At 31.4% G+C, this 14480-nt stretch overlaps 1 protein-coding gene across 1 annotated transcript; it reads right to left on the reverse strand.

Moving 5' to 3' along the window:
* Positions 1-12749: 12749 nt before the first annotated feature.
* On the reverse strand, positions 12750-14480 carry LOC131612461 (LOB domain-containing protein 16-like). The gene is made up of 2 exons (XM_058884255.1): positions 13887-14480; positions 12750-13387 (listed from the first exon to the last, which is right to left on the reverse strand). The coding sequence occupies exons 1-2, from the start codon at positions 14184-14186 to the stop codon at positions 13010-13012; spliced, it is 678 nt and encodes a 225-aa protein (XP_058740238.1). The 5' UTR covers positions 14187-14480; the 3' UTR covers positions 12750-13009.

Genomic DNA, 14480 nt, shown 5'->3' on the forward strand with positions numbered 1-14480 from the left:
TCTTAGAGATAAAACTATGGCTTTGTATGAGAAAATTTGGGATTATTTACCTACCTAGAAAAAATCTTAAATTTTGACCTAATAGATCCACTTACATATGGATATACTTTTTTCTGACATTTACTTTCCTTTCTCAGATAAGATAGGATAACTAGCAGTGGTAATCCCAAAGTAAGTGACCATATTTTAATTTGAGAAACCCTATCTGAAGTAAATTAAATTAATTGAGTTGCTCTAATTGGGAAGAAGTAATCCCTACGATATATGGAGCCAAAAGAACACATGTTTATCATGGTATTTATTTTTGTAATGCAACTATACATCTCATTAGAAGAATGGAATCTTTTAAATAAGACCTTTTATTTTCAAATAATTTGATGACTAGATTTTAACTTTTTTTAAAAAAATAAAATTAGTGGGATGTTACATATTCGACTTGCAGTCTTGTAATCAGATATCCTCGTACAACTACCAAATATTTACGAGACTTCAAACAAGACATTTTTTGTTGATCTATAATAATAATCAAGTTACATTTCTTCCCTATTTCATCATTGTTTTCCTTAGTAAGTAGTTGAATATAGTTTAGTTAGTTTGAAAATCAACCATCTATTGTACTCACTAATTGAGATTTTTCTTTTCCTGACCGTCACACTCAATTTCTAAACATAATACTTTATTTATGTGTTTATCTATCGATATTTTTACCATTTCTAAAACATTTAACGAAGTTTGCTTTTTCTTCTGGTCAACGTAACTTTTTATGTCTATTAATGTGGTTTTGCTTAGTTCTAACCATATTTTTTAACACCTAAATTTGGAGGAAAATAGTCCACATTCAAAGAAGGTTTTTGTGGGGAGGTGTTAAGAGAGTGTTTAAAATCTCTCTGGGTTAGTTAGGTCAATGTCTATAAACCTAAGAGTAAAAGTGGTTTGGAGTTAGAGATATTCGTTTGATCAACTTAGTTCTTTTGACTAAGTGGGTGAAATCTTATCTCAAGTGACTTTAGTATTTGAAGAGATGCCCTTGTTTTCTATTATGGTGTCTATATTTCTTTTGTTTAATAGGTGGTAGAGATTTAGGCTTTTGGAACTCCTCCTCCTCCTCCTAGTGGAAAGGAGTTTCCCTTCTTGGCTCTAAGCAAGATGACCGTTCTGAGTGGTTCATGGATGGTATCACTAGGAAGGTAGGTTCAATATTTCAGACATCGTTTTAGACTGGCCCTTGGATGGGGAGTTACCTTCAAGATTTCTTCGTTCATGTGGAACTTGTTGTTGCTGAATTCTTCTCAGTTATTGAAGTTCTTTATGAAATGGTCCTTTGGATTGGCTGCATTTTTGAAACAAAAAAAAAACAACATGAAGAAGTGTTCAAGTTGATCTAGCTTGCTAAAGTTGTATGAAGGTACACAAGGTACACATGTTGGACACATGTCCCATCATGCTACTCGACATATAGGCATTGTGTATCAGCGCTGATGCGTTTTGGTATATTCTGTGATCGAAGATTGGATAAGATTTTAATGCTATTAAGTTATGATTATATGATTTGTTGGACAACTGTGAAGATCAAATCAGATTTAAAGAGATTTAAATTTGAAATTTTAACAAACCAAATCATATCTTTTTTGTTGGAGATATTCAAGAAACGAATCAAATATCCCACTAAATCTATAATATTTATGGACGAAATCAAATATCGAATCCATGAAGAAAAACCCAGAAGAAATGTTATATAAGGACGACACAAACATCTTAGGAACTCAAGCATTCAAGCATTTATATTGAAGATTTTTAGAGTGCTAGGTTTTGTGTCTTGTGTTCCACGCTAATGTCCTAATAGTAACTTGCCATAGAAGGTATAAAATTTTCAAAGTGGTTATTGGAAATCAATGGGAAACTCTTGGAGATTGGATGAGACAGTTTGGTTTAAGGTCAAACCAACATAAATTCTAGTGTGGTCTTTTTATCTCTTATCTATTTTATTTGCACATTTTATCTTTCGTTCGTATTTCTCTACTTCATATTATTTCTTAAAACTAACCAACCCTAAATTCAACCTATTATTAATTTTAAAAAATAACACATAATTTACCATCCTTTCCCTCTTCACCTTTTTTGTGTCCGAAGATAATTATTATTTTTGTCAACGCAAAATTAGTTGCAAACATTTGCCTTGTGTTTAAATATTTTTTTTGATACACTGGAGGCCTAAGCCCAGCCTTGTGTTTAATTTTAATAATGATATTATTTAGAATATGTAAAAAATTAATTTATATATGAATTATATGTGTTATAATTGACATTTTCAGAAATGAAAACAATGTTTAAAAGATTTAGTTAGTAATATATTACAATTATATTATCTTAAAAATTCATGTATAATATCTTTTTATACAAATAATATTAAAATATAGGATACCTAAATATTATATTTAGCCATAGATATTTGCATATATGATGATAGAGAACATTTCACTTCATACATTAACAATTATCCTCCCACCTCTATTATTTGATTTGATTCATATATATTGTAGTCTGAATGACTTATGTTAATTTATCAGATGACTACAACAAAGATGATTTTAGACAACAACGAAAAATTGTGGCTTAGGTAAAAAAACTAATGTTATTTATTTTCTGAAAGTCTTTCTAAAAAGTTATCGGATTTGTATTATATATTTGGAAAAAAAAATATATTTTTAATAACTTATGGATAAATTATCAGGTGATTACAACAAAATGAATTTAGGCAACAATGAAAATCGTGGCCTAAAATTAAAAAAAAAAAATTCATTAACTTACTTTCCTTTTTGGTAACATTTTTTAAACGTTGTGAATTCACTTAGGCAACACTTTACCGCTGACTATTACTTATTGCAAAAATAGTAAATAAAAACTACTGAAAAACTTATAACAAGTCATTCGGTGAGTAAAAATTTGATAAAAAGTTATAATACTGAAAAATTTATTGCAATTATCCAAGGAACAAAATTTAGTAAAAAATTATAATACTAAAAAATTTATTGCAACTATCTAATGAATAGAAATTATGTACCAAAATTCTTTAGGTGACTTTCTCCAATATACTGGTGTAATGGTATATAAAATTTTCTGATTTTGAAAATAATAAAATAAAAAAGATATAATTAAAATATTTTTAAAAAATTAGGGGTGAGGGATAATTGTTGGGATAAGTAGTAAAGTTTTCGATGATAAGTTTGTTATAGTTTTTGACTTGGATCAATGAAGCCCAAAACCCATTAGAGACAGCCTTAAATAGACACTTTAAGATGTATCTACTTTTCAAAATTAAAAAAAAAATAAAATAAAAAATTGTAAAGCATGATATCGAAGAGACAAAATTAACAAGCTGCCCGCATTAGCAATATTAACAATTCAAAATACATTTTGGTTTTAATGGATACATTTGACTTGCCGAACTTTAGTTTCTTTTGTCCTTCACTTTCACAATTTTTTATTTGAGTCACTCGTGAAGACAAACTCCTTTGTCTAAAGAAACACCTCAGTCAATTACTTATATCATACATTTATAATTGCACGTGTGTCCCACCAACTTTCCCATCCCAAAACGATAGGTGTACGTGTATAATAAACTCTTTTATAATTATATATACTTGTGTCTTTTTTCTTACAATATATCTTGTACTATCGAATTACAAATTCATAAGAAAAAAGTTTATCCATAAATATCAACTCCTTGTAATAGAATAGAAAGAATCATGATTAAAGTATACATGAGTTAATAATTTCACTATTTAAGATTCATTTTTCTCATTTTAATTTGAATTATAATGATCGGTTTCTCTTCTCCTCCATCATAACCATGTTCTCTCTTTAATCCTCATCAAAATTCTAAACTCTTTTTTCTCGTCTATCAAAATTAAATTGCTCTCACTAGCTCCTCATCAAAATGTATCTTCTTTTTATCATATCAAACTTGGTCAACTCGACCTCTATCATTCAATTTCAATATTTATGGCTCAAATTCACACCAAGCTCGATCACTGATCTATATCGCTCGCATTCAATGTCATGGTTAGAATACATTTAAGTTGTATATCAGTATTGCACTATTCAATCTTCAACTTCTCCTTGCCAACTTGGTTTTTCTGGAAGTGATATGTTCTCTCTATATGTTTGCTTTTTCCATCACTCATTGGATGGTTTTCTAGATAAATTGTTGATTTGTCGTCTGCTAAAAGCTTGATCTTCACAACTTCACTAACATTCAACTCTTCCAATAGCATTTAAATGCTTGACATTTTGCATAATAGGTTGCAAGATACACAGCCTCACATGATAATATGGACATTATCCCTTGCATCTTTAATCTCCATGAAATTGGAGTTGCTCCGATCATAAACAAGAACCATATTGTATTTTTCATGTCATTTTGATTTTTCTCATTTGAACCTTTCACACACACTCCACATTCTAATGTGCACTTGTTGAATCCCAACTTTATCAGTAAGATGTCAATTATTTTATTACATGTTCTAGGTGTTTTCTTCAATCTATACATTTCCTTCCTCAACTTGTAAACTTTCTCTTCTTGCCTTTTGATCTCTAAATTTGGTGGTTGTGTGATATATACCTCATCCTCTATTGATCCAATAAGAAAAGTTGGATGATGTGTCTTCTACCCTATGTATGTTGGAATTGCCGCAACAATTCTTATTGTTTTAAGTTTGGAAACTAGTGCATGGACCTCATTGAGATCAAATTCAGACCTTTGAATTAATCTATTTGCTACTAGCATTGTCTTTTATTTAGCTATCCCACAATTTAGCATGAGATACAACTTATAGAACCACTTTAAAGCTATGAATCTCTTACTAGAACGATTTAAAAACTCCCATTTGCTATTAGCATTGGCTTCATAGCTTTTTTCCAATATTCATCTTTCAATGCTTGATTAAGGTTAGTTACCTCACATTCATTTCTCATGTTTTCTTCAATCAGGTTACCATTTTCACTTATAGCTTGGTTAGGAAATATTTCATAGTTATTTAACCTGCCTAATTGAGTTCTGGCCCTTGTTGTTTTTCTCTTCTCCTAATTTTGTGCCACTTCATTTACTTGGTCATTTTGTAAAGTAGTGTTGATATTATTTGGGCGTTCACCATTTTGAATTGGATTGTGTGAAACTTTCAAATAGTTTCATCCTTGGCTCTCATCAAATTTCACATTCCTACTTATCATCTCCTTATTCTCAATTGGTGATAATAATTTGTATGCATTTGTAGAGTGATAGTCTATTAAAATTATATCTTGACTTCAGTCATCTAGTTTCCTTATGAGTTGCTCAGTTATGTGTCTGTAGAAGAGTAACCAAAATATCCTGAAGTGTCCAACACTTGATTAAAGGTCAATCCATGTTTTATAATGTGTCTTTCTGCTTAGCTTCTTTTTTGGATATCCATTGATGATGTGAATTGTAGTTGATCTTGCCTCCCACAAACGAGAGAGAGAGAGAGAGTGAATTGTGGGGGTTTGAAAAAACTACTGTTCAAAACAAAAATATATTCAATTTCATAGTTTAAAAACACTTTTAAGATTTTTTTTGGATAAAGCAACGGAAAACAAAGGTGAAAAAATATACGGAAAGTAAAGAGATAGAGGAAAAGAGAATACACCAAAATTTAAAGACGTTTGATCTAAATGAAATGACCTAATCCTCTCTCCATGACTTGATCTTGAGATTATCCAATAACGCTTATGATTTTTTAGTAGGTTAAGTTCATGATCCCCCTTATACAAGCAAAATAAAGATTCTGGTTAACTTCCAACCAAACAATTAATAGTGGACTAAAGTGGTTAGTCTTCCTTCAAAATAGGAACGAAGCTTCAAGCGGATAGTCTCCAAGATTAAACCCTTGAGATTTTATGCAGGCTAATCTCAAACCAAAGTGGGGTTTTGAGCTTGCTATCCTCTGAACTGAAACGAGGTTTAACACGGGTTGGCCATGAACCAAACTGAAATTTTATTCCAGGATGATCTCAAACCAAATCGAGGTTTAACATAGGTTGACTACGAACAAAATTTAGATTTTAAACTAGGCTAATCTCAAACCAAATTGATCTTTTACACGAGTTAAGCTCACGAATTGAACCGACAAATTAATACTAAATCCCCAAATAAAGCTTTTAACGGGTTTAGCTTTGAACCCAAACAAACACTCTCTTAAGAAGAATTATTCAACCAAGAGAAAATAATTTTTGTTACAATATCATCCTTTCTAGAAAAAAAATCCTCACTTAAACACAAGAACTTTCTCAAAGCATTGTGTTTAAACTAAAGTGAAAGAAAGTAGTAAAATATTTTTAGAGAGAGTGGGGAGATTGAGAGTCGTTGCTCTTCATTGAGACATGTTCACAATTGATTATGCACACTATTTGTACTAACCCAATTAATTGGGAATATGCTCCAATCGATTGGACATTTCAAATAACATGTCAAACATATATGACAGTTCGTGATACATCTGACTAGGCTCCAAAATATTTTTAGGTTATTTAATTTGAGAAATAGAGGCTTAAAAAGGTTTTAATGTATGTGTTATTTATCAATATTAATTTACAAAAATGACCTTATGTTTTTACAAAACACTAATCACTCAAACACGATCGAGCAAGCTTTCACACTTCCTCTCTTTCACACTCTAAAGCGTTAAAACTTTTTTGAATACATTGTTCATATAAGCACCTCCTTAAATAGTTTTAGAGCTTGAGATATCTTCAATTTGCCATCGTCAGAGAGTATCACATTTCCATATGCATTGCAAAGAGAAAGAGTTTTGTAATTTGGAAATTTTCTTAAGATAAGATTATACGAAACTAGAGTTCCCATCTCCATATCACGTCCTCATCAATTCTAAAGGAATATAATGTTGGGAGTTATGTCAACAAAGGTCACCTGTTGTTGACATATTAAAAGTAGTTGAATTTCTTTTCTTAGGTTTATCATTCCTATTCTCTCTGTATTTCTTTCTTTTTAATCATATGACATATACTATTATTATTATCTTATAATTTATCATGTTTACTTTTCAAACTCATGCATAAAAATAATTTTTTTCAATAGAATCCATATGAGATCGATAATTTTATTATCATTTTCTACTAGTTTGACTTTGTATACTTATACGTGCAAAGTAGCTATCACATTCATATGAAATATGAATATATATATATATATATATATATATATATATATATATATATATATATATATATATATATATATATATATATATATATAATTTGACACCACTAGCTCACCAACAGTCTCATAACTATTCTCATATGAGGCAACAATAACCTAAATAGAATATTCATTGTCCTTCTTCATGAGACAATCCTTCATTAAGGGACTGAACTTCCTCCTCTTGAGACATTCAAGATTTCATCATTATCATAGATTTTCAATTATGAAGTTTATTATAATAAGAATCGTAGAGATACATATATTTATAAATGCTCAAATCCAACAGATTTATCACTTCATATGAAATAATCCTGAAGGAGTGCGCGAGCACGGAGCTTAAAGAAGTAAGAATAAGGAATCCGTACTCGGACTAGGAGTCCGCCCGAACGGATAAATTCAAATATTATTTCTTCCACAAGAGACACGACCATAACACAAATGATTGCATCCAGGTGAAGGATGCAATTGAAAGGATGCTTAAGAAAGGTCGATTAGCCGAATACACTAAGGGCGAGAAGAGGGGTCGGGAGGACTCTCCAAAGAAAAAATAATCCCCTAAGAAATTAGTTGAAAGCATGGTCGGGGAAAAGGCAGGGATGTGATTAGGGGAAGAAAGGCGCAAAGAGAAGCGTCAATACATCACTTCCATCACAAGATGCACCCCGAAGGAAAGCAACCCGTCCAAGAGTACTGTGAAGAGGAAGATCATTGAGTTGATGATCGTCTGCAAGAAAGAAGGGAACAATTCAACTAAGATCCAAAAATAGAAGGGATCCCATACGACATCTTTTCTTTGATCATAACGGTCAAAATCTACAATTTCAATGTCTACTAATTTATGGTGGTTTTTCATGTGATATCATGTACTCGGATATCTTTAAGAAGACGGGGTTAAAGAATGAGAAGTTGTTGCCCTATGAAGTGACCGACCTACAAGCCTTTGACGGCACTATAACTTGTCCTTGTGGATACATCAAGTTGAATCACCTTGGGATAAGGAAGGAATACCAAAATTATTGACTCCCATATACTAGTAATTCCTAGTTGAACTGTCTACAACTGCATCCTAGGTCGACCCTTTGCAACAACGTTGGAGGCAGTATTCTCCCCGGTCCATAACAGACAAACTATTTTCTCCCACCGAATAGGCAATCCCTCATGTGAGTGTTCTGCCAACCGTTCAGATCAATACGATGGTTGACCGCGTCTCATATCATTCCACACGCATTTAATTGTCAATCATTTCTCCTATTTAAAGAGGGAAGTGTGTCATTACACAGATATTTAAATTCTCTCATTCCACCACTTTTCACTTTTATACTGATTTGATTGTTAGAATGCTAACCATGCATGTAAGTCTATTCTTCACTGCATCGAAAGCTCAGAATCATCTTAACAAACTCTAAATTCGCTCTTTCCAGTCAATTCTAATTCCACTTCATAACAGGTTTTAACTTCTCTTTCTCTTTAGTTAATTAGTTTCTTGTGCTTCACAAGTTTTAGAGTATGGTCCCCATATATAATGACAAGTGTTAAAACAAGATATATTACTACGCCATGGCACACTCATTATCTTCTTCTCTTGTCTCCCTTGAAGTACTTAAGTTACAATCAACTAGAGGTGTCAATTTAAGGGGCTAATTAATTTGAGCCCTAGCCCCTATAAGAAGGGGGCCTAAAATAATTTTAAAATAGTAAGCCCTCAAATACATAGGGCCCGATGTTAGAAGGCCCCAAAATTTAAAAGAGGGCTATAAGGCCCCAAATAAAATAAAAAGCTTAATTTTAAAAAATAGAATAAAATAAAAAAATAAATAACTTTTAAATAAAAAATTTTAAAAAATATGTTTAAAATTTTCAAAAAAAACAAACAACTTGTTAAATTAATTTTTTTTTTAAAAATTAAAAAAAAAAATTAAAAATTCCGGTAAAAAATTCCAAAAATTAAAAATGAAAAATGGAAGTTTGAATAAAAGGGAAATGGTGGAATGAAGTCAAAACTGATGAGCCATAAATTAGCATTTCCTTTAACTGTAGTTTTATTATTTCTGATGAGCCATAAATTAGCATGATCAATGTTCAATATTTTTCTCCAAATAATTAACACAAATTGTTAACATTCTAACAAAATTGTTTGATAATATAGATAGCAATGAACATCCACGTCAAGCAACTATGATTTTCCAACTAATTATTTCCACATCCTATCAATTCTAAAAACTAGTCTTGAACATATACAAGCTATCCACTTAATTAACCACACAGAATTAGGGGTGATCGCGGTGCGGTTTGGGCGGTTTTGACGAAAAAAATCATCCGAACCGCAAGAGAAAAAATCGTGCGGTTTGGTTTGGTTCGGTTGGCTTTTAAAAAAAAAATCCGAACCAAACCAAACCAACCTAATGCGGTTTGGTTCGGTGCGGTTGGTTCGGTTTTTTAGAAATATTTTATTGAACCATTCATATACATATAGATGATAACATAACTTTGTATTTAGACATTCATACACTATCAAATAATAACAAAACCCGTCATATTTTGACAATAACTTTCTATTTAATATGTAAAAATTAAATTAGACAAAAGTGGAATAATAAACATAAAATAATAGTATAAAATAATATAAAAATTATTAGAATGAAACAAAAAAGAGAAGATACGAGAGATTAGTGAATGTGAAAAAGAAAAAACAAAAGAGTTGAGAGATTAGAGAAGAAGATGTGCGATAAAAACGAAACTGAAATAGGGAACATTTGCATAAAAATGAGAAGGTGAAAAAGAAAGAATATAAGAGAGTAAAGATTATAGAAAAAGAGGGAAGATGTATGTGGCAAAGAAGAAGCGATAATGCTATTAGAGATTTGAGAAGATCGGGACTAAAATCATGTGTAAGGATGAGAAAATTGTTCGTAATCATAAGGTTAAGGTATTATAGATTTAAGTTTGGGTTGGATGTGAGTTAAGTAAAAGTTAGGTTGTAATATAATGCGGTTTGATTCGGTTTGGTTCGGTTTATAAAATACAAACCGCAAACCAAACCAAACCATGCGGTTTTGTTAAAAGATGACCCAAACTAATCCGAACCAAATGCGGTTTTTTGCGGTTTCGGTTTGGTTTGGTTTGATTTGCGGTTTTCTATTGGGTTGGTTTGGTTTTGATCACCCCTACACAGAATAGATCATGCAGCTAGCAAAACATTACTCAAGAAAATGAAGCTGTGGCGGTGAATATGAAGCTGTGCAGAATTGAAAAAAATAGTCTCCAAGCTACAGTAAATTGAAGTCTATTTGGATTTTGGAATAAAATAAGGCCCTCTCAATAGGGCCAAAAAAAAAACATTTTGTAAAGGGCCTAAAATTTTAGGCCCTAAAATAAATTTTAATAAATGAGGGCTCAATATATTAGGGCTTTAATGAGGTCAAATTATTAGGACTTTTAGTTATAGGGCTTAATTGACAGCTCTACAATCAACTCCTATTATTATTGTATATGCAGAAATCCGAGACCAAATAATATGTTTCTATATTTAAATAGTTTATAGTGTTCACAATGCACGCGTACACTTAATTCTATCGATAAAACTAGTACGGAACTCACCAATAATATTCAATGAAATCATAAAACACTTTCACACTTGCACGGTTAAAAAACTTAAAAGTAATTAAGTTAATCTTCAAAGTACAATTCTCGGTTTAATTATTATTTGATCATCACCATGCGTAGATGTGTCAACATCTCTCACTAAATGGTTCTATCAACAAATCAAAGCAATATTGTGCAATGTTTTATAAGATTATATTTGATGCTATTATGGAATATTGGAATGGCCAGGGGTTAAATGAGAACAGTGATTGTAGCTTGTGCATTCAATCTAGGAGACACTTTGTTGATGTGTATGAATACAAAATCATTAGGGTGTGGATGTTAGGTAAAACTACATGTAATCGAAGTGGGGTCCATTTGATACTACTCACCATGTTGTTGTTGCTTTGTAAAAGATAAAATCCTAGAAAGATGTTTCATGAATGCACCCAAAGGAAGGGAACATTGCATTTGGATCTGAACAATGTTGAAAATGGGGCATCTTTTTCACTTTTGACTTCACTTCCTCGTTTCTAGTAAAATAAAGCCTCGAAGACATGTGGAATAAAATGTCATCATTAAGCCTCTTGTGCCAAATCTTTTTTGGTTTTTTTTTTTTAGAATTTTTTTTAACTAGTCGGATTTGAGGTTTATATCATCAGTAAAATATTTGATGGAGACGTTTGATTTTCAAATTTATAAGTAAAGATATATTTACAAATATTTAAACGATCAAATTAATAGAGATTTTAAATGTACGATTTAGAATAGCATATGTCTGAGACTAAATAGTTAGTTATGTTTTTCGTTAAGAATTTAGCGTTTAAAAATGCTAGAACTTTTTTTTTGAAAGAGCTATCTTTAAAAATGTGTCTAAAAATCATGTGAACTCTTTTATCTTCTGTGAATGTGAGATTCTAAGATTTATATGGTGATCTAATCATGAATGTGAGATTCTAAGATTTATATGGTGATCTAGTCAGACCTTAAAATCGAAACACCAATAAAATATTTGATAAAGACCGTTGATCTTCAATCATAAAAGTAAAGATGTATTTATAAACATTCACGCGAACAAATTAATAGAGATTTTAAATATATGATTTTTAGGATTTAAAAAAGTGTGTGTTTGAATCTAAATTGTTAGACTTTATTGTGAGAGTTTAAGCGTGTGGCTTTGTTAGAGAAAAGAATCAAAAGATATCCCATTGAGAAGGGAGAAGATGAAGGACAACTCATAATTCAAACAAAGGTACACATCATCATCATTATTGAAGTTTGACAGGCAAAAATATGCTTAATAATTCATGGCAACCCCTATTTTTATAGGACTCACTTTACGCCATTTTGGTTTAATAGCTCCTATGTTATATCATTGCTTAGATTTTAAAAACCACATTACTTTCTAGATTGCATGTTAACCCCCATCAAGTACTAATTTAGAGAAAAATAAGTACTGCAAAAGTATTTAATTTTTTTGGACTAAATCCACGAACAGAATAGCCTAATGCTTAGTTTAGCTAGGCTCATCAAAGTTAGGGTTTTAGATTGTACAATTTACATTCAAACTTTGGAATTTTCAATTTAATTTATTAAGACAATGTAAAGTATTTGACTTTAATTCAATGGTTAGGATCATGAGGGAACCAAATTTAACATTTAAATAATATGTGTATTTAGGAGTTAGTCTATTGACGGAGATTTGAGATATGAGAGTATACTTCTCTTAAAGTTTTAAATTAAACTTCATCTTAAGTGCTAACTATTTATATGTTATGTCAATCCATACAAAGTTATGTTCTTATTTTAAATTGGCTCCTTTTAGATTAATCAGTCGTAATGCTGGATACTAAAATTTCAAAAAAAAAAACTTGTATATTCATGCAATCAGAAAGTCATCAATTAAGAAGTCGAATCAATCCAACGACTTTTATCACCAACTTAAATTTTTTTACTCAATTCATCAAAGTGAGAACATAGACTACGACTTTTATTCCAACTTTAAATTTTTTACTCGATTCATCAAAGTGAGAACATAGACTATTCTATCTTGATTCAATAATTCATATCGCATGACTCCGTTTACACTCTCTTATATACAACTATAGAAAAGCGTACATATCTCCTCAACATCAAGGAACATCATTCAATAATTCAAATGCCACTATGCTAGCTAGCTTTATTCCCAATTAGTTAGTTCCTCATCATCCTAAGAGCCAATTCTTGCAACTCACCCAAGTCATGACTATTATTATTGTTATACAACATTCTTTTCTTAGAACTATTACAAACTTGGAATGAGAAATCCTCTCTACTAGTACTTTGTACATCTTGCATGTTCATCATCCCATCATTCATGCTTCCACTATGATCAATTGATGACTCAAGTGAGCTTTGAGGAGATATAGGGTTCATGTAAGTTGGACAAAAAGGATGATAATTCATTTGTTGTGTTCCAACAACATTATCATTATTCCCTCTCCATTGATTATTATTATTATTATTGCTATTCTCTATGTTTTGTGACAGCTGAGATTTCACTTGAATCAGTTGTGTCTGCAAGCATGCTACCTGCATAATCAAAAGGAGAAGAAGTTCCAATAGAATTCATTAAGATGATAACAACAAAATTTTGTTTGTTTATTAATAATTGACTAATGGAGATTTAATATAGCTAGTGACAATAAATAATATTCTTTGACTGGCCCTTGAAGTATTAAAAGAGCCTAAAGAAAAAGACAGAAGTAGTGTGGTATATATAAATATAATCACCTCAATGATCTTCCAACTTACTAATACTATATATTAAAATATAAATAATTGCAAGTTCGAAAGAAACTTCCATGAATGAGTAGCGTCTATCTATGAATCACTGACACAAACATCAGATACAATACTAATACAGTACTACAGACATATTGACATTAATAATAATTTATATTGAGATGAATGAGTAGCGTCTATCTAAGTATCACTTACGCGGACATCAGATACAATACTAATACGGACATGTTGACATCGGTGATAATTTATATTGTGATGAGGAAGTATATATGAATGATATGTGTACCTGTTGTTGTAAAGCAAAAATGTGAGAGACACAGCCATAGACAGGATCTCTAATACGAGCTTGAGCTTCATAAGCGATTGTGACAACAGCTTCACAACGTTCATGAGCTGGAATATGCAAAAGCAGCTTAGAAACATTGCTGGCACCAAAAACTTTATGAATGGCTGCAAATCTAGCAGGGCCTTGTTCTGAGCAAAAGTAAGGTGCAAAAATGCAATCAGGTGCGCATTTTCTTCTTAGGAATTTGCATGCTCCACAAGGAGAACCGGTTCCGGAGCTAGTTCCATTTGAAGAAGCCATGTTGAGAAAGGGTGTGTTAGGTAGGTGTGTGAGAAGTGAAAAAGAAAAGAGAATAAAATTTGTAGGCACACGGACACACTAGGAAATGGTGAAAGGTTGTAAATACTAAAATGTGAGAAGTGAGTGAGTGAGATGGAAGTGGGACAATGGGAATAAGAGGCATAAAAGGGTCTTATAAAAAACATGAAAGGGGAGACATGGAAGGGTCGTGTGTAGGGTTCAAAGGAGACATTTCTTTATGGCAGGTGCAATTAGGAACTGGTTTTTTCTAATGGGGTTTGTTTATTAGGACTT

The sequence above is a fragment of the Vicia villosa genome, linkage group LG6 (genome assembly GCF_029867415.1).
Source record: "Vicia villosa cultivar HV-30 ecotype Madison, WI linkage group LG6, Vvil1.0, whole genome shotgun sequence".
Lineage (NCBI taxonomy): Eukaryota > Viridiplantae > Streptophyta > Magnoliopsida > Fabales > Fabaceae > Vicia > Vicia villosa.